This window comes from Hesperophylax consimilis, chromosome 20 (assembly GCF_061612785.1).
Source record: "Hesperophylax consimilis isolate HC1 chromosome 20, BYU_Hcon_1.0, whole genome shotgun sequence".
NCBI lineage: Eukaryota > Metazoa > Arthropoda > Insecta > Trichoptera > Limnephilidae > Hesperophylax > Hesperophylax consimilis.
In genome coordinates, this window is record NC_142855.1 from 23,064,163 (window position 1) to 23,091,128 (window position 26,966).

General features: G+C 35.5%; 1 protein-coding gene across 1 annotated transcript; it reads right to left on the reverse strand.

Annotated features, from left to right (window-relative positions):
- Positions 1–518: 518 nt before the first annotated feature.
- Positions 519–25,997, reverse strand: LOC149414371 (interleukin enhancer-binding factor 2 homolog). Its single transcript, XM_089644049.1, has 10 exons — positions 25,880–25,997; positions 23,313–23,365; positions 17,274–17,432; positions 16,712–16,840; positions 15,929–16,060; positions 13,106–13,285; positions 11,941–12,033; positions 7,064–7,206; positions 5,235–5,443; positions 519–1,613 (listed from the first exon to the last, which is right to left on the reverse strand). Exons 2-10 carry the CDS (start codon positions 23,328–23,330, stop codon positions 1,450–1,452), a joined length of 1,227 nt encoding a protein of 408 aa, XP_089500175.1. The 5' UTR covers positions 23,331–23,365; positions 25,880–25,997; the 3' UTR covers positions 519–1,449.
- Between the last annotated feature and the right edge of the window lie 969 nt (positions 25,998–26,966).

Consider the following 26,966-nt stretch of genomic DNA (forward strand, 5'->3'; position numbering starts at 1 on the left):
GCCGCTAGCCGCGCCGCTAGCCAGTTGGCCGCGAACCGTTGTTAGATGTGGACCCCTCGCACGTTTCTTTAGCATCTGCCGATGGTTTTTCATGTTTTCAGCAATTAAATTACAATTATTATCACTTTTGATATAAAATATAATAAACATAATCGATTAGCTATGAATATTCATATTTTTCCGATATTAAATCGCTTATTTTGAGATGTGTATTGACTACACAGCATCGGAACGCGTGTATTTTTTTAGCACAGTAAGGGAAAGGTTAAAGTAATATTCAGTATGTTTGCAGCACGTTCCAGAGTCGGAAATACTCGCAGTATCGCCCTGGTGCAAGAGTACCACTCAGAATTGGAGCGTTGCTTGAAATGGCTTTATCTAGATCTGAATAGTCAGTTACTCTCCCACTACCTTCAGCCTCACAACATACCCCGATCGGGGATGCAATAGTCTCACTGGCCCCAGACGGTTGTGAGCAGTTGGAAACCACAAACTCCTTGGGAAAAAAAAAAACAATGTTTAAATTACCGTAAAACTTATTTTATTTTTCTCTCGGTAAGAAATACAAAACTAAATTTAAAGTAACTAATTTTACACTTAAATTAAAACAGCTTTTCAGAAGAAAAAATAAACATCATGCGTTGTAAAAAAAAAAAAAGTTACATTGGGCAGTTTAAATTCTTTTTTATTACAATTACTCGATAACATTCTCATTTTCGAACCCCTCAAACTGTTACAAGAACTCAATAAACATGCGTTTCGGACTCATATTCAAAACTACACTAAAAACATGACATTAAAATAAAAAAATTTAATGCAAGTCACTCAAAATTTCCTTATCAGACCCATCAAATCACTTTACCGATAAATCCCACGAATACGAAACTTTTTAACGTTTTAAAACTGTGATCATGTTTAGATACTAAAGGCCTCACTAATAAGTGTGTTTTAAATTTTACACAACTGATAAACAACCACTGCTGACTGTTGAATCTGGCAGCCACCTCTTGTCTGGAGCCCCAGAATACCTGATAAAAACCCTCGACTCTGTGCAGAAGCGGGCGGTCAGATATCTTAACAAACGGAGTGCAATCGAGCAAAGGAGGTCTTGAAGAGACCCATGCTCACTCCTTCCTCTCCTCAAAAAGACCCTCCACACAACATCCCCAAAGATAACAATGGTTCCGAGGGAAATTATGTATGGTAAATGGTTGTTAATCAGTTGTATAAAATTTAAAACACATTTATCAATTAGTAAGTCTATAAATTACTAACCCAATAAATTGTTATATTTTTAATCAGCTATTTATGGTGGTCCCAAGAGACGTGTAGTTTTTCACGGTGCATCCGTTGAATGTGACCTATAGAAATCTAAACGTTGGAACATAACCTAGCCAGGTCAGGTTAATAACATAGTTATGATGCGTTGGTTGGATGTGACCTGCAGACCTAGACGTTGGAGCTGACCGGATTTGGACTGTCCGAGTCGCCCTCGTCCATGGGGGCGTAGAGGTCATCCTGCTCGGCCTTCAGGTCCGAGGGTTCGTAGGCCGTGGCCAGCGGAGAGACCACCACTCCGTCCCACACCGTGATCTCGCAAGATATATCCTTGCCTGGAAGAGAAATACAAATTAAACGTCTTAAACCTTCGTCCGTCACTTTAACCACTCAGAACATTAGAACGTCAAAAGACGTAAATATGATAATAGCGGTCAAGACATTAGAACGTCTTTTCACGTAAACGCGCGAGATTTTACAAAAATTGATTTATTTCCATCACTAGTATACGGATTCCCATGATTTAAAAAACAGAGTATCGATAATGAATAACGCTACGCGTCTGTGTTCAAGAATATCTATGGAACGTAGAGGTGCATTATCTAAGCCGATTGAAACTGTCAAGATGTTCGTTAATAATTTATTGCATTTCTAAATAATTTATTAAAAATATTTTAGTTTGGACGGTTAATATTTTGAGGTGACTAATAGTTTTTAAATATATTTCTTCAATATATAAAGTGTTATTTCTTTATGCTACTCAGAAAAAAGTACATTTTTCAAGGCTTTGAAATAATGGTAAGCGATTTTTACATATTTTTGACGTTTTCATAAAATGTATATTTAGAAACGCAAATATTTACGTATAACAACACAATGCGATAGTGGATTTCATAATCTTTCCAAAACATTTTTTAGAATGAGGCTACGTTTCCCAAAACATGAGTTATGAAGCTTTTAGTAAAACTCGTAAATAACACAAAAATTATCACGTTCTGACAGTTCTCAAAGGGACACATAATAAATAAAATTCTATGTCTGAGAGGTTAAAATTGCAGAAAACTAAGTGTGATGTGTGGTAATAAAGTAGAGTATTTAAGCGATAGATGGCGCTAGTCATAAAGCTCACTCCAGAGTCCGACAGATGTCACTAGAGTGTAATGATTACTTGTGAGATGAGATTGAAAGGGAAAAAGCTTCTCGAACCAGAGAATTACCAACCCTCGGGTAATGAACAGTGTAGCTAAATCCAGACCTATTATTTGTAATGTAAATAAACACAATTATATGTACATAATTAGAACCTTTTACTTTTTTACAAAAAGTTCCCAACAATTAAATCTGCAAAGTGAGGCAGATATAACACTAAGATATATTTGAGATGTCAAAGTTTGCAAAGACGATTTCGCATTATCTATTTACAGATTTCTGATTTCGAGGTTGAACCTTGTGTATTATAGTTTCAAATATTTTAAAGGTATTTTTTTTTTAAATAGGACACATACTTAACTAAATACAGTTAGAATCATATGCAACCAAATAGGGCATATCCCATTCAATGTACCTGCGCGTTCAACACGCTCTTGTGTCCTGTTCAGGGTGTATCAATGCAAAACGAACTGTAAGTAGAATTCTTGCCCGAACAGACTATGCAATAGTTACAATAGCGTATTATCCAAGGTTGATATTTTCAGTTGCGAACTTACCAAATACAAGAGGTCCATAAAATAATATTTCTCTGATGGTTTGTGAATAATGTTTATGTCTCTATTGTTTATATCTCTATTATGATTTGATTTATATCTACAACCTCTCTCCATGGCTATAAATGTATTGTTTTGTAAATTTTTCGTTTTATATAATCTTTTGTTTTGTATAAATTTTTTAATTCATATTCATTTCTCACAAATTTAATTTACTTATTCCATATTATGCTGTCTCAGTAGAGGTAAAGTCACAAGGAGGAAATCCATAATTGGTTTTATTTTACTATATAATACTTATGTACAAACTGATTAAATGTAAACTGTCGATTTCCCGAAATAAATAAATAATAATTCATTGCATAAGGTTTTAACTAAATTTCCCTAATGCCGTTCCTAAATAGGACGACATTCTCTTCATAAATATTTCAATTTAATATGTTTAACTAAATTACTTTACACAAGATTCAAATCGTCTTTGCAAACTTTGACACCTCAGAACGTGGTAAGGCGAAGATAGAACCCTATACAACTAACCTTACGAACTGCACCTCGTAAAAATGATCAACTATCAAATACAAACATAATCGCAATTGCGAAAGGTTCAAAGTGATGTTGGAACCTTGTAAAATAAACGGAAGATTTAAAAACTTGACGTTAGAACTTCATCACGGAAATACAATGCAGATGATTCTGAAAAAAGTTTGTACCTTGTCTAACGGACAACTGACTGTTAAAAAAATCTATGAATATATCAAAAAACAACAATAAAAAGAAGTTTTCAAAGAAATAATGACCTTCATAATAATCATTGTAGAAGACGATAATACTAATAAATCTAAACGAGACATGAAACAGAACAAGACAAAGAAAAAGACAACGGTCACAACTAGGAATCGAACCCAGGACCTCTTGTCTTACCGGTACAAGCGTCATAACCAACTTGACCGTTGGAGCTATTTATTAAGAATAAACGCGACGCTCGTTATATTATAGCAAACTAACTTTTGTGTATCATATTAATAACATTATCAACAAGGCTCTTAAGACTCTTGGATTTGTTTTGAGAGTTTCAAAAGACTTCAATAATTTAGGCACATTTATCATGTTGTACAAAACCCTTGTTAGATGCCAACTAGAGTATAACTCTACGTTATGGTCACCATTTTACAATATTCATTCCGATAACATTGAAAAGATTAAACATAAGTTCCTGAAGTATATAAACTATAAATTGCATATTCCTGTAGAAAACATTGATTATAACGACTTACTAGATAAATTGTCCATATTAAAACTTTCAGAAAGAAGAATAAACACAGATTTAATAGTATTACATAAAATACTTTATTACAAAATTGACTGTCCTGAGTTACTCCAATTAATCAGCATCCACATACCCAAAAGATCTTGCCGAAATTTACTACCCTTTTATTTTTACAACACCAGGACACTGTCTTATCAAAATACCCCGATTCCAAGACTTCACAGTCTCGGAAATAAATACTCTGATCTGGGAGATATATTTCACCTTAAAAATAATCAATATAAATATTGTTTATTTCAATTCTTTTATAGATCGAGACACAAATAGACATCTATAATTTCCGCAATATATATATTCTTATTTTTATTTTGAATATATATTTATGTGAGACTTCTTATCATTTTTACTATAATTTTAATATCATACTTTTGTTGTAACATTTAATATTTTTTCTTTTTTCTTCGTATTATGTTTCCTTTATTGTTTTAATTTTGTAGAATTTATAATAACTGTGATACTCTGCTATTAAACTTTGTAGTGTGTAAAAGCCCATTAGGGCGTGTAATAATAAATAATTATATATATATAGACATTCGCGATATTCTACGTTACCCGCTTTTTGCAAGGTATTGCTTTACAATTTTAAGACAAATTATTTGTTTGCTCCCGTACGTACACAATATGAAGTTTTGTTCATATACAAACTCAATTCTTTTGAGAAAGGCACACAAATACAATATCGATGATTCAATCCAATATTGCATTTGTATGAGTTTTTTCAGTGATATTAGCACAAGAGATTCTGATTTTGTCCTCTATACTGTTTTTAAAGCATACAGATTAAAACCACATCAGGAAAAATTACAGCGTGATTCAGCTCTCACTCTCAGAGCCCGTCTATGTACACAATCGCCGAACAAGGTCGTAAAAATTGTCGCACACATGTGCTCAAAAAACTCAAAGTTGACTGATTAAAAATCACTCACCGTCTTCAAACTCCTGCAGGCCCAAGACGTATGCGTGGCCGCCTCTGGCCAGCACCCTCAGCAGGGTCTGGGCCGTCATGGTGGCCCTGTCGAGCTCCTCGGGCCCGAGGGCCGAGTGGGCCGGCCCGCCGCGCAGTCCCCTGCCGCCCCCGCCAGCCCCCATGGCCCCCGGCAGATAGAAGCCAGACGACAGAAGCTGGAGGACGCGCCTGGAATTCAATGTTAACCACTCAGAACATTAGAACGTCAAAAGACGTAAATATGATAATAGCGGTCAAGACATTAGAACGTCTTTTCACGTAAACGCGCGAGATTTTACAAAAATCGATTTATTTCCATCACTAGTATACGGATTGCCATGATTTAAAAAACAGAGTATCGATAATGAATAACGCTACGCGTCTGTATTCAAGAATATCTATGGAAAGTAGAGGTGCATTATCTAAGCCGATTGGATCTGTCATCTTGTTCGTTCATAATTTATTGCGTTTCTAAATAATTTATTAAAAATATTTTAGTTTGGACGGTTAATATTTTGAGGTGACTAATAGTTTCTAATTATATTTCTTCAATATATAAAGTGTTATTTCTTTATGATACTCAGAAAAAAGTACATTTTTCACGGCTTTGAAATAATGGTAAGCGATTTTTAGATATTTTTGACGTTTTCATAAAATGTATATTTAGAAACGCAAATATTTACGTATTACAACACAATGCGATAGTGAATTTCATAATCTTTCCAAAACATTTTTTAGAATGAGGCTACGTTTCCCAAAACGTGAGTTATGAAGCTTTTAGTAAAACTCGTAAATAACACAAAAATTATCACGTTTTGACAGTTCTCAAAGGAACACATAGTAAATAAAAGTCTTTGTCTGAGAGGTTAAACGAAGTTATTCAGGGTGTTAAGTGTTATCAAACATACTTAATTTGTGACTGTCTGTAACTACGGTTCTGGTTGCTTTGAATTTAAGTGTCATCAATTAAAAAAGTTGGAAGTTTTGTTTTTATGTGAATACCACAAGAGTTCCAACTGCACTCTGGAGCCAGTGAGACTATGCCATCCCCGATTGGGGTGTGTTTAATGGAGAATGAGGAAGAGGAGGGTGGGGAACTACTGACTATTCAGATATGGTCACTAAACACACTAAAAGCCATTTCAAGCAAAGTTTAATTTTTTGAATGGTGATTTTTTCACCAGGGTGATACTAAGGGAATCCAACAAAAAAATGTACATTTTTACAGAATCAACACTTTTATCCAGGTATACAGGGGTTCCAGACCAGAGGTGGCTGCTTACTTACACCAAAACAACAAAAAAATCACCCTCTGACAAAGTTAACAGATTTATCTAGATATCTAGAGGGTTCCAGACTAGAGGTGGCTGCCAACATATATGTCACCTGAAGTCATTCCTGCATGAAGATAGGGGAATCTAGCTGGGCTTTTACGGTTAAATCTTTAAAAAATTTAAAAAAACTTTTACATCAATAATGTTATTTGTATTATTGAATCTATTTGAATTTTATTTTGTTTTCTGTAATGAATGCAAATCTCTGAAAAGGAAATTAACCCACTTCCCGAGATCCATTTAAGCTGAAACTCGACAGATAGACTCCTTATCGATGTCAATACATTCTATCAACTTTTGGTGGCAATCACGCATATGTACACGGATATATACGCATTTCTCTGAAATCGTATGAAATTACAGCAGTTAATATACAAAATAAATGTCAGTCCTACCGAAAGGAAGGTTAAATCCTCAGCCAAACCAATTTTTTTGTTATAGTAAAAAAAACCTTGTTTATCTAGCTCATAGTTACCTGAAGGCCACGTTGAGGGGTAGGGGCGTTCGCGTGGGGTAGTTCATGATGGCGTAGTGCGCCAACGTGTCCAGCAGCCACGGCTTCAGTGGAGAAAGCCCGGAATGACGGCGGCACAGATCTTTCAGAAGACGCACGAGGACCTATAAATAATAAATTACTCAATCATCATTTTTACTGTCACAGATAGTCAAAACTCACAACATAAAACTACTGAACACACAAACCAGTAGAAGTGTATTGTTGGCGTATCTGCATAACCAAAGTAGGGTCAATTTTCCTTAATTCTATTGAAATTGTTGCTTAGTTCGGCTTTTAAGTTTGTTACTAACGGCCGTTGTTCCCAACTTTTCGAACGATCAATCTCAGGCTCCGATGAGCCAAGTGATTTGTTCAGTAACGCTCGATTCGCCTGTTTCCAACCATCTTTACCGTTGATCACCTTAAGTGGCCCCGTCCACTTTTATAGACAATAAAATGACATCAAAGTAAAAACTTTCAATGTTGAATTAATATTGACGAAATAATTATTGTATTTATTATTGATGCATATATTTTTTTTAAATACTATAATATACAGGGTGTATCGGCACGTACCCGACAAACTTTAACCAGCTATTCCTTAGCACATTTGGAGTAAAAAATGTTATGGGCACTTTGCTGTCCGGTAACATTTTTTTTCCATTAACACGTAATACCCGGAGGTTGAAAATGAAACACATGAGGCGGTGGTGGGTCCAGATTGACCCGGCTGAAATGATGAAATTAAAAGGCTTTTTATGCATTTTTCGTTCGTATTCTTACTTTTATATGATATTATTGTAGTTCCTCATTAACTTATAACATATCCCCTGTGTTTCTTGTATGAAGATGGAAGTTTTAGAAATTAGTATTCCGTAAATTTTGCGGTTCGTCGATATACAGCGGCGCGGACATCCCGCGCAACAGCAAATCAACGACTGAATCGACGACGGCTCCGACACGATGCGGGTGCCGACTGCCGGGTGACGGTCAGGGGAATGATGAGGGCAGTGCGGGAGAGGGGGACAGGAAGCGTTCGTCAGCGGAAACAAACATTTTTATTTCTATAATTATTAAAATTTTCGATGGTGTGCATTTACAAGAATATCGTGTATTATTTAAAATACCAGAAATAAATCACTTATTTGATCATTTCCTTGTGGCTGTACAATAGAAAGATGTGTAAAGAGAAAATAAATTCAATTTATAGCCATATTAAACGATGATTGCTTATGCAAATATTAGAAAATATTATAAAATGGCATTCAAATTCAAGTTGAGTATTTACTTTCCTCACACATTTATTTGTCACAATTAAAACCATTGAATGACACACATTAAAAAATACTAAAACTTTTATTTTTCAACAAAACAAATTTAAATTAACAATTTTCATTAAAAAAAAACGGAATAAAAGCAATATTCTAAATACGAAAATACAAAAATGATTCGACGATTAATAAAATTTATATACATACACAAAACACCAAATGGATTTATTATTACAAATTCAGCAGCAAAATAATTATATAGCACTACCAATTATAAAAAGTTTAACAGTTTTTTATTAGTTAAAATATATTAAAAATGCTAAAATTCACAAAAATAATTCATCGATATATTATATCATTCAATAAATGTCATCGAAACGTATATTGCTAAAAATATAGCGGAAGCGATCTCTAGATAAAGCGGAGGGGAAAAAATGCTGCCGGAATAAATCCTCGGTAGTCCAAAGTTCGCTTAGTTCTAACTTTCGGCCGCGATTACTTCCTGAAGCCAAAAGAACTCCAAAAAATGCATACATTTTTGTCTTCGTAATGTTAGGAAAGCTGGAATTTTTCGGATTGAGCTGACAGAATTTATTCGTATTTTCAATAATTTCCTCCACCATTTCATTTGAAATAAACAAATCAAAAGCATCTCTGATGGATACTATGTTCTGGCTACCGTTTTTCAATCCAGGGGTAGAAGAAATAATGTTATGGCTTCTGGTACGTGAGCTGGCTGGTGGCGCAGAATTCCATTGGAATCCGGAATTCGACACGTATAAATGTTGATCTGCAACGGATTCATTCGAATTTCCTACACTAACTTCATTATCACTTCCATTTCCACTTTCAGATATTTCCTCTAGTAATATTTCTTCCGGATCACTTTCAAATTCTGGATCTAATGTTTCGAATTCCAAGTCGCCATCATCACTGATCTCACTGTTCGAACTGTTAAGTAGCTTTTCGATCTCATTATCAGATAAATAATTTTGCTTTGCCATTGCGTTCGTACGCTACGAAAAAAAAAAATTAAAACAAAGTCACAAACAAAAATCACAATACTAGAAATGTGCCCGAATGGTTGACAACATCTGCGCGAGACTGTGAGAGACAAAGACGGAAGGACAGAGCGAGAGATAAGCTGTTTCGTCGGCTGCTCGAATTCAACTGAGAAGAAATGGAGTTTTTGCGTGTTTTTATACACAATTATTCTTATAACTTTTTTAAAACGTGTCCGATTTTAATCATTTTTGAGTCGAAATGTGGGTAAATATTTGATGAAAGAATACACAAAAGGAAATTAGCCTAAACGAGATATTTACGGCAAAATCTTTTTTTTTAAAAACACTGGGTCAAACCAGACCCATCACCGGAGTCGAGGTGTTAAAAACAAAAAATAAAAAAAAAAATCCACACTCCGTCACTGTCATTTGCATTGTTTCTCGTGTTCAACAGCTGTTATTAGCAAGTGTGTCAAAAAGTGTCCTCGCTCTTTCGTACACACTAAATAATAATAGTTAAAAATGAGACGAATGGTGCCGTGCCATTTCGTTGTGATTGCAAAAGCGCGCCAACGTAGGTACGTACGTACATTATTCAACGAAACTCGAACAAAATATTGCCAGATGGGTTTTCAAACTTTGACAAAGGATAAAACAGTGCTGACATGTGGTGAAAATATGATTAGTAAATTTTTTATTAAAAACAAATGTTACCGGACAGCAAAGTGACCATAACATTTTTTACTCCAAATGTGCTAAGGAATAGCTGGTTAAAGTTTGTCGGGTACGTGCCGATACACCCTGTATAAACCCATATTTATATATATATTTAAAAAAACGTATGTAAAATGTTAAAATTTATCTGTTAGATTGACTCTAATGACACCATGTCTTAGCGTTGCGAATATTTTTCACTCTGTCGATACTTTTTAACTAGTCATTTACTGAGGCAAGCTTAAGGCGATGCCATACGTAGTAATGCAAAATCATGTGTTTTTGGTTTGAAAATTTGGTAGCCTAGAAATGTTTCAGATGCTTTAATTAAATACTGCGAGTAGAATACATCTTGGCCTCTGAAATAGTATAATAAGTCTTTTTATAAGCCCACAAAAAAATAATGTATAAGGCCTATGAAAACTGCTTTAAAGTTCAAAATCTCCTACTTACGAACACATTTTCGGTTATGATTTTATTGTATAATATGGCGAGTTAAGTTATTTATAAAATGATCGAAAAAAAATTAAATATTTATGCCTGAACATCCACAAAATAAAATAAAAGGCACTTTTTGGCCATGTTTTTTTCTTGCATAAATCAAAACAGGCGGATGGTGTTAAGCGGGAATTTTAACCTAATCACCATCTACGTAAGGGTTGTTATTGATAGCGGCTCAATTTAAAATATTACACGACGTAGTGCATCGCCTTAATCCAGTAGTTTGGCTTCCTTAAATTGGTTGATTGCTCAGTCGTCACCTTTCCGTTGCAAAGAGCGTAGTTGTGTGTTTCAGCAGTGTTGAGCCGAAATTTCGGCTCAGCAGTTGATCAGTAAGATTGGGAACAACGTCCGTTAGTCCTGCTTTTTATATTTTAGTCTACATTCACTAAATACTTAGTTGTATATTACCAAATCAACCATCTATGAACATTTATGATTGGTATGTTTCTTTTCCATCTTCCTTTGTATATTAAATTAATATTAAAACTGTTTATGTTCCTTAACTCTTTGCACGCGGCCGTATCAACTGTTGTTACGGCAAAAAGTCTATACTCACACGCGGCTGTATCAACAGTTGATACGGAAACTTTGACGGCCGATATTCCAGCGCTCTTTTGTCATAAATGTATTTCTTGCTCACTTGGACATTCGTAGAACTATCACGATGCTGACATCTACAAGAATTTCTCAAAAATAAAATTGTGTTTCATAAAAAAAGATCGACAATCAAGTGCGCCTTTTATTCCTTTAGTTTACATTTTTGTCAAGGGATGGCGTTAGTACTAGTATGTCATTCACAACTTTTCATAACTTAAAATGATAAGTGATCATGGTGTCCCACTTGTGTCTATCAACGCACTGGCCTAAGTACACACACGCCGAGAGTGGTTTATTTATGACGACGAGTGAATGGCCACATGTGACCACATTCAAAAGATACGGTACGTCTTTGTATGAAATTTTATGTTTTTGTTTTTATAAGCATCTAAGAGTGTTGACACACAAGGATTTGGTTTCATATTGTGGAGAATAATCTGTTCTGTCTATATAGTCCAATAAATCATGCCAGAATGCTATATTTTGACATTTAATTGCGTGCATAGGTATTTGAAAATATGTACCGCGTACGGGTATAGATAAAACGGAGCAAATTAACGCGTTCAAAAGGTTAAAATAAATAAAGAGTGGAATAACTTATTGAGTAAAACCTCAAATTGTATTATTTAGTAATTGAAAATAATAATAACAACTCTTAAATGAATAATGTGAAACAGAAAAACATTGGAGATGATAAATGGCTCCCAAAAAACATTAGTTAAGAAAATTGTGAATTTGTTCATCAATAGGATAATGGAGTGCTTACCTTGATAGAAGAATGTTGAGCGTTCTCTTCGAACCACATGGTGTGGCCGATGGCACTGGAGTGTGCGCGCAGGACTTCATACGGGAGGTGTACCTGCATCAGACAATAAATACAACGGTTATCATATCATTTTTTAGTCGGAGTTTGAAGGATTGTGATTATCGCCAATTTAAATGCGTTGTTGGCTGAATGATTCTGTGGTTCTCCAAACCGCAGAATCCAAGGTTGCGTGATTACTCTCGGTATGCAAAAATGAGAATTCAGATATCTTCAATTTAGTTTTTATTTTAACAAAACTCACGTTACAATAATTTTATGAACAAAACAGATCGCGTAGGTTAGAGGAGATTTTAGGGCTAAACCGGCGGCTAGACCACTGGAGATAGAATGAATTATTTGCCGCGTGCAGGTTCACAGTGATACCAGCCTCACAAGAATGTGGGTAAAAGTAATGTTGTCATTATTTTCTGGAGATGTAAACTCCCTATAACTTACCCTACAGGAGTAAGTATCACAGGCCGGCTCAAGTATCGGGGCTCCGTAGAAGCCCTAGTAAATCTGGCGCACAACAAATTGGGCGTCTTGTAAAGTACTAGCAGACTCTTCAATAGTGATAGTACCCAGCTGTTACTCCCTGTAAATATCTCAAGTATTTCCGACTATTGAATTTGGAAACCATCTCTGGGTTCATGCGTTTGACGATCCGTTGGCAACAAACCGATTGACATCTCTAATGCATGTAGGCACGCTGAGTCTGTTCTAAAGTTATTTCAACGGAGCCTGCTTCAGGGAGCTACTGGAATTGATCCTCTATCAATGCACGAAAGCGAAACTCGACAGACACGAGCGGAACACGCATTCACAGTTGAAATTACCTTCTTAAGAACGGGTTTTTGAGTAAGTCGGCTCTGTTTATCGTCCTTCATAATATAATCAGGACCTCTTAAACATCTGTATTTATAAATCCCTTCCTACAGCCCCTGCCTTAATCCGCCTCACAACGCTGCTCAACCAAATGGCGATATAGTTCCCGCAGTGCAGACAGGGGTGCTTTGTCACGGAAAATTCCCGTATAAAATAACTCATGTTTTGCTGTAGCTTTCAAACGTATGATACATAGTTCATTTTCGCACCCAAGCCCACACCTTTCACAAGTCGTACTCACGTCAGGTTTCAGCTTCCTAAGGTTCTGGTTGACGGTGGAGACGAGCACCCGAACGCTGGCATCCCCGTAGGTCACGGTGAAGCCGCCTTCGAGGATGTTGATGGCGGTCTGCACGGTCAGCACCGGCTCCCCGGGCTTGGTCTCGTCTTTGGCCAGCAGGGTTTTTAGTTCTTCCGTCACCTGGCGGGAAGAAAACATCAAATTAGTGGGGGAAAAAAAATTATTGCTTGGAGTTGATAAGTTAAAACGGGTGGTCCGTTTGATAGATTCATCTATCTGAACAAATGGATTGCAATTTATATAGCAAGGGCGTCAGGTGGGAATGATTATTATTATTATTATTTATTGGATAATTTGTATGGCGCCGCTTTTGTGATATATCACCTCAGGGGCGCTTTACAGTTGATGCAGGTATTACAAAAAATATAAATATTACAAAAATAGAGTGAAGTTAAGTTAAGTTAAATGAAGTATAGGAACAGGTGACACGAAGATAGAAGATGGAGACTCTGCAGCAAGAATCCTAGGTGGTGAAGAAACTGGTGTCATCAAATGATGTCATTCTTCTACTGGTATTTCAATGGACGATGCTCTGAGAAACTAGCGTCATTGATCCGTTCGGCATCGGTGTAAAGTCACGAAAAGCGCCCAATATTTGTTCACGGTTGACACTCTTTCAAGTTCAACAGTTCGGCTGTGGATTCATAAATAATGTCAAAATCTAGCCACGCACTCGATTCGTTGAACGGTGTACAGGTTAAGACCAGTGTTCACTCCTTTCTCTCTTCGAAAAGATCATCCACAGAATCCCTAAAGAGGTTACCCATATATGGCGTTAGGTGTGGAGAAAAATAGGATAGTAAATAAGGTGAGAACCTCAAGGTGGGGTCCAGATTATTCCAATCACCTGCTATTGAAGATATCAGATAAGATAATCAATCCATCACAATATAAATCCAAGTGTTTTGTTGGAGCCGGAGATTTATTGATTAACACATTCTTTGCGGGAAACGAGAAAACTCATCATAAGCCTTTTTACAGTAAGACGCGGGAGACGAGTTTACTCGTTTTGTTGCGCAAAGCGGTAAGGAGTGGGAAACTTGTAAACAAGTGGTTCTAAATGGGTGCGGGGTCATGTGTTTTCTATTGTCGGCGGTACCCGATCTATCTACCTGTCAATACAATGAGTTTGAAACACAACAAAAAAATTAAATCATTGTAGCGTATGTTGCGCTCACAAACTACGCAGTGAAACGCGGTACATGTCCAAGTTTTGCAATGTGCCCCTGCATAAAGGAAAGTGTTTCGAACGCTATCACACATTGAAGCACTAGAAGGTTATAGTTTTTTTTTTTTATATGTATTGAAAATTTTGTATGAATAAATTTCGATTGGTTATTTCGATTGTGAAATACTTTTTTTTCTATGATTCCCAAGTAGAAAGTTTTTGTTCATAAAAAAAGGAATTACACATACATTGCTAAGTAAATAAATGGAGACATCTGTTTAAAGTAAAACACTGAAAGTTTCATCGAAAAATATCAAATAGATCATAAGATATGAATATTTTGCGGATAGTCTAATTTTGGCGCTAAAATTTAAAAAAACACCCGCGCTTCGCCCCCGATTTGGCGGTGAAATGCCCGACCATATAGTGTTAATTTAATTTCAAATTTTGAATTGATTGTACGAAGAAGTCAGACTATTTGGTGATTTTTACGGTCAGGATTTCAAAGTTCAGATCGGGCCAAAGTTCGTTCGACCAAAAATAAGTTAAAATTTATACTATACAGGGTGTATAGGCACGTACCCGAAAAACTAACCAGCTATTCCTTAGCATATTTGGAGTAAAAATTGTTATGGGCACTTTGCTGTCCGGTAACATTTTTTTTAATAAAAAATTTACTATTCATATTTTCACCACATGTCACCAATGTTTTATCCTTTGTCAAAGTTTGAAAACCCATCTTGCAATACTTTGTTCGAGTTTCGTTGAATAAGTACGTACGTACCTACGTTGGCGCGCTTTTACAATCACAACGAAATGGCATGGCACCATTCGTCTCATTTTTAACAGTAATTTTAAGTAAAACACTGAAAGTTTCATCGAAAAATATCAAATAGATCATAAGATATGAATATTTTGTGTAAAGTCTAAGGGGCCGTTCAAGTATTATGTAAGCACTATAGGGGGGCAGGGGGGTCTTTGCTTTGCTTATTTTTGATGACATGGGGGGTGGGGGGGTCGAGATAGTGATTACGTCAGCACTGCTCAGCAGTAGTTATTTTTTTTTTACACATTGGCAACCCACACATTGTCTATGTTTGAAAACCGAATACATATTCGGGGATTCCCACAAATAATTAATACGTTTAGGTACTCGCTTAGAAGAGAATGGGGGAATTACCAGGCGCTACTCACTTGTCAAAATTTCTTCCATCAATCTATTGTTTCGTTTCAGTACGATTGACGATTTGACGTGTTCTAAGCAAATCAAAGCAAGTTAATATTTGTGTTACCGTTGATCCTCTTTCGCTAAAGTTGAATTGTTTAACAGAAAAATGCATATAGGTACCAATTTTTACGTAAGCATGGGAGGGGGGGGTAAGAGCTTTGCTTACTTTTGGTGACAAGGGGGAGGAGGGGGTAAATAATTGTAATAAATCTGCTTACGTAATACTTGAACGTCCCCTAATTTTGGCGCTAAAATTTAAAAAAACACCCGCGCTTCGCCCCCAAATTTGGCGGTAAAATGCCCGACCATATAGTGTTAAGAGAGTTTGTCCGGGAGATACAGACTCTCTAATATCCTTATTGCCTACCTTGGCGGAGAGACCCTCGACTGCCTCCTTGGTGGGCAGCGTCTTGAGGATGAAGACCAGGTCTGCGGAATTGTCTCCCTTCAGCATAGTGCCTTGCTTGAACGCCCCGACGTGTCGGACCATCAGAAGTTGCTGGAACATTCAAAACACATCATTTACAATCATAATCTCGCTGGATACAGTAACACATTTGTAACAAAAGTGGATCAAATCTCAGTAGAGGAAGAAATTAAATAAAAATAGCCATAGTGAGGTAATCTATAATGTTTGTAAATGATTCAAACTCCCAAATAAGCCAGGCAAGTACTCAATAGCCCGCGATTTACGAAAAGGAGTCAGGATTGCCCGGAAACAAATCTTTGAAACAATCCTTGAAACACATAAAAGGTTTTTGTTTTAACTTCATGTGAGATAATATTTGGCTAATTTATATAGCGCCGTTTTCGTCACCTCAAGGGCGCTATGCATATATTTAAAAAAAAAACTTGTTGTAAGAAAACGTTTTGCTGAAATCTGTCACAGCCATTTTCAAAAGTTCAACTACGAATTGTAAATTAATTCTTCTTCTTTCGAATGACATCAAAAATATTTATGGTCTGCCTGAAATGTTAAAAGTATGAGGCATTCAAAAAGCGGGTAAGTTAAATGTACAATGTTTCCAGTGGCAAAAAACTCAAAATGAAATCTTTTAATTTCACTAATGGCTGTCCATTGAATCTTGAGTATTTTTCTCCGGCACCACGTTTCGAGGGCGTCTAGATAGATAGCAAAATGTATACTCACGAAGGCGGCAAAGTCTCCCGGAACCACGGCCAGGTTTTCCACCACAGTCTCGATCTTGGTGACAAGGTGAAGAACAGCGGCCTGCTCTGCTGGGGACGGAGTCAGCTCCGTGTGGCGCTTCAGCAGGGCCTGCAACACACGTCACAGCATATAAGCACATCCAACACAGTCAGCAGACCATATTTTCGAAGACTAGATACTGATAGAAAATGCGTGTTGCCTGTAATCTGTCAGATTCATATATTGGCAAATTATTTAAAAGGGAGACGGTCACGCCACCCTCCCGCTCTGCACAACTTGGTTCATCCTCCTTTCCCTCACGGGAAGGTCTATTGTTTACTCATGCCTATGATTATTTCGGAGTCCACAGAAGGGATGCTGAACAGGATGAGTTGAGACTAAGACCGTGAGTCTACTGTCAATAATTTTAAAATTCAAATAAGGTTAAGTTTGTTCAATTTCATCGTATGAGTGATATCGTTCTCTTTCTAGCCCTAACGTTCAAGCTATTCCTCGCTAGAAGCGATTAATTATATAAAATAACAAGTGGTAAATGTATTACTTGTGTGAACTCAGTGTCGTCTGGCGCAGGCCGTACCCTCGGGAAGGCGAGGTCACACAGGGTCAGGTCGAAGGTGGGGCGGGGTGCGGGACGCGGGGCGAAGGGGGGCCTCGAGCCCCCGCGACGCATGCCTCTGCCCCCCCGCGCTCCACGAGTCATCTGGAACACAACGCAAAAACATTATTACAATAAATTAATAACTACAGGGGTTGTGTTACAGGTTAAATAATAATAATAATGATTTATTTAATGAGCAGGCAGCATTCTTCTAATGCGCTCACATGTGTTTTCACAATAAGGGGGTATTTCACTATCTCTGATTATGTTCTGACTAAGCACTAATCCGCGGATTAGTCATTTTTTCGTTTTCACTATATCCGAATAACGCTAACGCTCGGGTTAAAGTTAGATTTGACTAATCAGTGCTCGAACTTCACGTTAGGCGCTATTCCTCGAATCAAAGATGGCGTCAAAACATTCCGAGTTTGACAGCTGAGAAGTGAGTCGAATTTTGTAGAATGAATTTGAATGCTTGTATGATCCATCCTGAATTATTTGATTGTGTTCAAAATAAGAAACAATGTATTAATTCGACACGAATCTATCTAAAATGACCTGATAATCAACATAACATAACCAAACAAATGCACACTTCGCGGTGTGCGGACTGTGATGCATGACAGCCGTGGCAGTAGATGGAGTAACTGCAAACATTTTGCGATGTTGCCAGACTATTTCGAGTGTTATCTATCCGGAAGCTCGAAACAATGGTGAAACGGTCGCCGTTGAATAACGAAGTTATTCTGATCTTTAAATCCAGCCAACGGATAGCTAGTCAGATATTTAGCCCGACATAGTGAAATACCCCCTAAGTATGTTTGGGCTTATAGCCGATTGGGAAGTACCAAGAAAGTACCTTTTCTGCCGCGCAACCGATCACAGGTTGCTAGTTCAATTCGGGTTACGTGCAATTCGCTGCGGAGTTTTGTGCTGGCAGAGAGAGGAAACACTGAGGACACCGAATACAAGGTATTGCTTTCATTATTCTACTTGCAACCTCTTTATTCTGTTCCCATTCCGTTCCCCTTTCTTTTATTTTGTTCACAAGAAACTCGCGGTTGGAAATATTCCAAGAGCTATCGAAACAAAGTATAACAATGTTTCGTGATGCTGAATTGTTTTAACACTTTTTCCGCTCCAACCATTTACTGGTTTGAATCTGCGCAGTGTTGCTTTGAGTTGAATCTAGCAGCCGGCGCCGTAGCGAAAACGTCATCTAATGACAGTTGACCAAAACACCGCACCGATAAAACATCCGATGTGTCAAGTCGAACTTTAGCCGGAGTTATAATTAGCTCAATCTTATACGAGTGCCTGTGAATCCACCACCATACGAGCGCTACCAAAAGAACCATATCATCGAACATCACAACCAACTCTTCCGTAAGTCACATTTGCGAATACCTATCTTTGTGGTTCAGCGAACAGAGCGTTTTTTTTTTTTTTTTTTTTTTTTTTTTTTTATTTAAATACAAAATAATATACAAAAATCAAAAAGTCCCAATAAACTACTTTAAAGTAGTTTGTCATTGGGTGCTTTTAACTTAAACAGATTATATCAAATGTATACATTCATATCATGAGAGGTGTAATACAATAAAAATAAAAACAAAAAACAATTAAAGCGTATGCAGTTAGAAATAGTTTGTATTAGAGTCTAGTACAAACTATTTCTTTCAGCTAGCCAATTTTTCAACAAAAAATTTCTTTTTATATTTGTACATTTTTTGATTTCTGCAGGTAACATATTTAAACAATTTGGTATCATGTAGTCTAGCGTTCTTTTTCCATATTTGTTTACATGCTTTGGTACGATTAGTCCTTCATTTAATGTAAATCGAGTATTGTAAGTGTGTTCCAGTCTATTTATGTACATAGGGCTATTTATGTGCTAAAAAATTATTTTATACCACATAATTGCTCTTACCGAGAGGATTTTCAGATTTTGATAAAGGTGTGGAACATTATGCCTTTGTTCATATAAACTTTTATGAGCTAATAATTTAACAAGAGAATTTTGAACTGCTTGAACATGATTTATCTTTGTTTTAGAGGAAAATCCCCAAGCTGTAATTCCATACCTTATGATAGATTCAGCTAGTGATAAATAAATTATTCGAAGTGTGCATATTGGAACATAAAATTTTAATTTATATAATCTACTAATAATAGATCTCAGTCGTTCACAGACTTTATTTATCTGTAAATCCCATTTGAAAAAACAATCAATAATAACACCTAAATAAACATATTTTTTAACCAGTTCAATATTTTCACATGTACACAACGCAGGGATACCAACATGTAGGCAATCTGAATTGTGTGTTTTAATTTCGGGTATAATAGTATTTACCTTGGCATTGGGTGATCTAATGTGTATCAATTTAGTTTTTTTTGCATTTATGATTAGACCAGAGTCGTGAGACCATTTTAAAAGTTCAATGTAATCTTTTTGTAAAAGTTCAATACATAATTGCAAATCACTGCAAGAAAACACCAATGCAGTATCATCCGCGTACACAAAGTGTTTTACATGTTTAAAAATAAATTTAATAAAAGATACATAAATTATATATAAAATAGGACCTAATATGGAACCTTGAGGAACACCTGCTAAGATTTTTCTTTTTTTACTTAATGTGTTCAAAAGCTTTATTTGCATGCACCTGTTGTTCAAATAATTTTCAAATAGTTTTAGAAGTTTCCCTCTTATTCCTATGATTTCTAGTATTTTCAACAATTTTTTATGGTTAATAGTGTCAAATGCCTTGGAATAATCTATAAATAAGACTAATACATGATGTTTATTATTTAAATTATTATTTATCAAGCTGGCAAATTTTTGAAGTAGCACTTCAGTGCCCTTTTTTTTTTGGAATCCAAATTGGTTAGTATCAATAATAGAAAAATCTTCCAAATATTTTATTAATTTAATTTGAATGTATTTTTCAAGAATTTTTTCGAGTGATGGCAAAATACTGATTGGTCTATAATTACCCAAAATGGTTGTGATCACCTCCTTTATAAATGGGTCTGATAATACTACATTTTAAATCATCTGGAATTTTTGCTTCAAATAAGATTCTGTTTACAAAATGGGTTATAATTGGACCTAATGTTAATATATGTTTTTTAATATCGCTCATTCTGATATTATCGATTCCAGGAGAAGAGCTTTTAAGTTGCTTCACAATGTTTTCTATATCAGCAATTTTAGCCCTAGGTAGGTACATGCTTTGAGGCATCTCCTCTGGTTCAAACCCAGTTGTCCTGTGATTACATTTATGTAACATATTGCAAACATTGTCAGAGAAATAATCAACAAAGTCATTTGTTACGCTTTCTTCGATCCGATCTTTCATCAAATATTTGGATGCAACTTGGTCACAATCATTTTTACATTTCTTTCCTAAAATTTGATTACATTCGTCCCATGTTTTTTTTGAGTCTTGAAATATATTTTTGAATTTATCATTATAGTATGAGGTTTTTAATTTTATTAACAATTTATTTAAAATATTTCGAAAACACTTATATTCTTTTTCATAGTATTTGTTCGTTGGAGCATTTCTCCAACGTTTGTATAAAAAATCTCTTTTTTTAATTTTATAAAGTGCATCAGTAGATATCCATTCATTTATGGCATGCGGTCGGTTTTTTGATTTTTTGCTTATTTCAATTGTGCTTTTTTTATACAAGTCATCAAAATAATTTTTAATTTTCAAATAAATAACAGAACATTCGGTTTCCTTTAGAAGCGATTTCCAATCATAATTACAAATATGTTTATCAACCAGTTTTTGCGAAAGAATTTTAACTTTATTATAATCATTTGAGTTTAAATTATCTACCGAGTTATAGCGTATACTTATAGCTGTTGTGTTGTGATCGGCAATGTTATAGTCACATACACATGCGAAGATTGTACTGGTTAATCCAGCGGGCAGTTTACCGCTTATTCGCACGTAGAAATGATCGATACATGAACTATTTATTTTCTGTTTAACAATTACTTCCCTAGTGACGCCATCTATACATTTTTTCAAATAGTTATTTGTAAGAATATTTTCATAATTTATTATGATAGGATCATTTTTGTTTAATAAATTTAAATTTATGTCGCCGAAAAATATTACACTTTCATTTGATTTAATATTGTTTTCAAACACAGAGGATATTTCTGACAAAAATGATAGCTTATTTAGATTCGGAGGTCGGTATATTGCTAAGACATTTAAAGTGCTCTTATTTGGAAGTGTCAATATTCCAAAAACGTTCTCAAAAAATTTGGTGTCCAGAAATATTTGCGAAAAGGAAAGGTTATTCTTTATATATAACAAGATGCCTCCACCGGATTTTTGTTTTCTACAATAGTGATACGAATTGTATCCGGGAATATCATAAAGATTAACAAGTTCCGAACGAATTGCCGTTTCGCAAAGCATGAGTACGTCAACGTGATTTAAACAGTCTTTAAAATAAACATGAAATAGGTCGAAATATTTACATATTGACCTAATGTTTAGTTGAACAAAATTAAGTTTACTTGTATCACATTTCCTTGAATCTTGCTTTTGAAACCATTCACGCAGGTTATTTACTTTACAAAAATTAATATCATTGTCATCATCTATGAAACTAAAAGACATAATGATTTAAATAAAATATTTCCAAAACATTCATGGTTAGATTATAGTATTGTTCAGTATAAGGTAGGTTTAATAATTTGCACCAGTAAATACATACTGTACATTTTCTACATGAAATATATTTGTTTCGTTCATTGTATTTTAATTGATAACTAATTGATAATTGATAATTAATTGATAACATGATAATTAATGGATAACAATAATTTATTTGTTTCATTCTCCATTTGGTAACGATTTGTAAGTAAGATAGTGTGCGTGAGTTTACGCCGCTAAAACAAGTATTGAAACAGTAGTGCAGATTTAAATGGGAATATTGGTATTGCGGTGTATATAAACTATTATACTCTTTATTTAAAATATAATAAAATATTACACTTATAACATTCCGTATAAAAATAAAAAGTTGAAATACAGTATTTATTAATAGATAATTTAGATGCAAGGCAATGGACATAATAGTATATGTAGAGTAGGTGTATAGAACGTATTTAAATAGTGTAGGCCTATAAACAATGATTATAAAATGTATTTTAATATTCTGGATCTGGTAAAGAAAAGTGTGTAACTTTTGATGTGTTAATTTAATATTAACAAGCATCTTAAAAGAAGAAAACTTACATATCACATACGCATGTAAATAAAATTGATTATCTTCATTAATTATCAAAATACTACAATATAACAAAAGATTCTTATTTAAAATATATTGTTGCATTTTTTTTGGTAAGTAAAAATTAATATTCAATATTTTGTTCAGCAATTGCGAGCATTTTTTTAAATACCTTACAGTTGTTTTTGTCATTTGCCCTATGATTAACTGGAAATGTCATTTTATATTTTTCATTTTGAGTGCAACAGTTTCTGCAGTTTGGTTGTTTGTCCTTGTTCCACCTTGTTCCTAGTTTACATAGGCACATATCTGGCTAGATTATAACCCTTATAATCTAACCAATGTGTCGATAGTCTACGCGAATATCGCACAACAATGATCGTGTTGTTTTAACACTTTCCGACAATGTGTTTGCACAATGCAAACACCTATTTATTGCATGTTCTGCAATGACTTGCACGATTTGTACACCTCTATTTGTGTAGATTACGCTGCCATCTAACGGTGGGAAACAATTCTTTTTTGAAAACTTTGAATAACCAATACTTTTTTATCTGTTTGAATTACAACAACCCTTTATTTGAAAATCAAAATATTTTAATAGCGTGTCTGAAAGGGTCAAATGCCATTCTTTTTTTGCACCTTTAAGTGTATCTTTTATAATATTATTTGGCAAAAGTAAATCAGGGCATAGAAAGAAAATATAAGTACGCTGACCTGATGAGGAGCAGACATCAACCCGCTGTTTGCTGGAAGTACTTCCAGGGTTACTGGAAAACAAAATCATTATTCATAAAATTATATCTCTCAAGTATTAAATTGCAAGTTAGTTAGATTTGAGTGGCAATTTGACTTTAAATGATGGCTAAGTTAATTGTTATCTATTTAACAGTGAAATATTACTTCAAAGGCAGTTTATAAAGTTGATATTAATCCCTGTGTATGTTCGGGCATATAGCCGATTGTTAAAATACAAGGTTTTCCAATAAGAGGTGTTATTTTGAATAGCCCGCTATTTCGGTAGATGTTACTTTTGAAGATGTCATTTTTTGACATTTGACAAGTAGAAACTACGCCATTAATAAAAATGGAACGATACACGCTTCAACAACGCATTGAAATTATTAAAATTCACTTTAGTGAATCAAATTCAAATCATCTTGAGTGATGAGGCCCATTTCCACCTCGGTGGCTTCGTCAACAAGCAAAATTGTAGCATTTGGGGCTCGGAAAACCCAAGAGTTATTGTTGAAAAGCCTCTCTATCCTCAACGTGTGACTGTTTGGTGCGTTTTATGGTCCAGCGGAGTCATTGGACCTTACTTTTTCGAAAATGAGGCTGGAGCAACAGTTACGGTGAATGGATTGCGCTATCGAGAGATGATTAATGATTTTTTTGGCCGGAATTGGATGGTATTGATCTGGACAACGTTTGCTTTCAACAAGACGGCGCTACGTGCCACACAAGCAACGAAACCATTGATCTTTTACGATTGAATATCAAAATAACACCTCTTATTGGAAAACCCTGTAGTTTACTCCCTGCCAGCCCTCATACCCATCCTATTATCTTTGTCACCAGGAGAAGGGAAGAACCAAGAAAGTACCTTTTCTACAGCTCAACCGATTGCTAGTTCAATTCCGGGTTACATGCAATTCGCCGTGGATTTTGTGCTGGATTTCACTCCAGTGAAATTATGAATATCTTGAGGTAGACTGCAGTGTGCAGTGTGTAAAGCTAGGTTTTAAATGTTTTTAATGTATTGATGTCAATGTAAAGTCCAAACTAAAAAAAATTATAAAAACCTAACTAGAAGTGTGCCTATTATTTCGATTATAATTTACAATATTGTATTTGAATCAATTTGAAAAATTTTACCCGTCTTTTAGGGGTTAAGCGTTAGGTAGGGCCGGCCCTGTGCAGGCGCAATTGGAGCAATCCGCTCCAGGCGCCGACTTCTTAAGGTGCCAAGGAGCCAAGCCGTAATAATACCTTTGACTGACTGACTAATGACTGACTGCTCGCTGCGTCGGGCCTATTTATATAGCCCAGCCGACGGCGTCAGTAGCTGCGTGAGACCGCTGGTAAACTGAAGACAACTCGCTCCGTCTGGGTACTTTCGTTAGCGCTGGAATTATGCCTAGGCAATAGGCTAGAACCTTCTAGCGAATGCGCGTAATGTACTAGTCCAACTCGCAACGTGTTGACGTAGGTAGTCCGCTCGGCAACAAGTAGGTACTCGTAGACATGTAGGTAGCGAGATAGGAACGCTTCGCATTGTGTCTAGAGTGTTCCGGTTACGATGCTTTTTGTATTGACGAGACGTTCTAGATGAATCTCGTCGATCGCTACAAACCTAACATCAAACATAGCACCCTTGAGGTTTTTACTAGCGCCAGGCACCGTTTTGCTTACCGACCCTGGTGATAAGCTTAAATATTATGTTTTTACGCATGTAATTTTTAAAAGCTGTTACAAATAAGGTTTTGGTAAACTTGTCAAATTCCGCTGCATGCAAAGGATGTTTAAAAAAACAACAGTTGATTTCAACTTCAATATCTAATGGAGACAACTATTTAAGTAGGGGGTAAGTAAACATGCATAAAATACGTTTTTGGAGTGTTAGTTTGGGTTATTTTAATAATTTAGGCGTATATCTTAACCTTCAAACTTAACTTTGATTAAAAAAAATTAAGTTGCATCGTTTACCATCTCCCACGATATAAATAGTTAATTCTTGTAGTAAGTTGAAACCAAGTACTTCTTTTGCAGCGAAATTCGACGTTTATCAAGGTTTTAACATAACGATTTGCGAATATAAAACCGAATGAATAGTTTTTTCAAAATTTAGCAAATATTGTTTCATGACTGCTGTATTTATTTGTAGTCCTCTTTTCGTTTAGATTCAGCGATTTATCAATTGGGTTAGTCATCAAAACTTCACAAGTTATTTTATTTAAAATAGCTAAATAATAACTTTGATATATGGAAACATAACCAACAAATATATCGATCGGTTTTCAAAACAAAAAGATAACATAACAAGGAATTAAAGGAAATTTCGATCTGCAGACAATTATAAGGCAATGATAACCATTAATATTGCGATATTGTCAACATCTACGTGTCAAAATGCTGTAAATATGAATAAAATCCAAGCCGAAATAAATTAGACGCCGCTTTTGCCATTGTAAAATAACATGTCAAATAAAGGATTTCAAACATTAAAACATGAATAAAAACGCGTAGAAAATGTTGCAGATTAATTATTTGTGCAAACTTACGTTTATAAAGGGTTTAAATTCGAAAAAACTGTCTAAAATTAGACAGTCGCCGGTTCTAACTTGTAAAATGTGTCTATATTTTAATGGGTTAATTTTGACAGGAAAGATGGCGGCTATTTGGCGGAACTAAAAAATGAAAGCAAAATAGTTCCTAACTAAAATAAAGAGTAATTAAATTATCTATAGCGCAATTTTTCTTAAAAATCGCTTTAATTACAATTTGGGAAGCGGATAAGGGTACCGCCGCCCCGGGAACCATTCATTGGATAACCAACACCTCTGCCGTAGGTCATCCCAAATGATTCGCCACGTTTGGTGAGTTAGCAGGACTCTCTCGACCCATCGCCTTGTAGTGTGGTGGGAGGGATGAATTCAAATATCTGTCACTCCTGGACATACTGATCCCAGATTCCTACCAACCCCTCATACCTTTTTTACTTCCAAGATCTATCTCTCTTTCCTTTCCTTGAAAAAACCTCTCAACACAGCATCATCAAATATGACCATGGGCCCTGAGGGAAGGCTTACTGTTAGTATCGCCCTCGAATTATTTTCAAACCGTTTAATAAAAAACCGAGCAGGCTTTTCCCAGGGCTTTCTGTGTGGAGCTAATGTAAAAAAAACTTCAGGAGCACTTTAAATAATTTTATGATTTTATGAACTAGCCCGCCACGCGTTGCTGTGTCTGTCTGTGCAGATAGAGAAACAATAGCGCGTTTTGCTTGTACATCCCACAGATGGCGCCGTTCTTAAAAAGTGCATGTTTTCACCTGTCAAATGCGACATCTATATAATACAGGTATATAAAAACACACGCGTATTCGAATGCAACATTTCAAAGCAATCGGCGAAGAACTTTCGGAGATTTAAGATTTTGAACAAACGAACATTTACAGAGTGATCACAAAATTATACATATGAGAAATTGATGAAAATGAAACATACAGCCAAAATATCAGTCCCTAAAAATAGTAGGTATGAGTCCTAATTTAATTTTGGTAAGTATCTCGTTGAAACTTGTTCCACTATTATAACGCGGTAAGCGGTGCGCGTAGAACGGATTCGGTAGTTTTAGTTAGAGCGTTGG

Excerpts from the sequence above, each read along its gene's own strand:
- LOC149414371 (XM_089644049.1), bottom strand. Across the intron at positions 7,207-11,940 it reads CTCAACATTCTTCTATCAAG|GTCCTCGTGCGTCTTCTGAA; the intron begins GTAAGCACTCCA and ends TATTATTTATAG. Across the intron at positions 1,614-5,234 it reads CCTGCAGGAGTTTGAAGACG|GCAAGGATATATCTTGCGAG; the intron begins GTGAGTGATTTT and ends TTTCTCTTCCAG.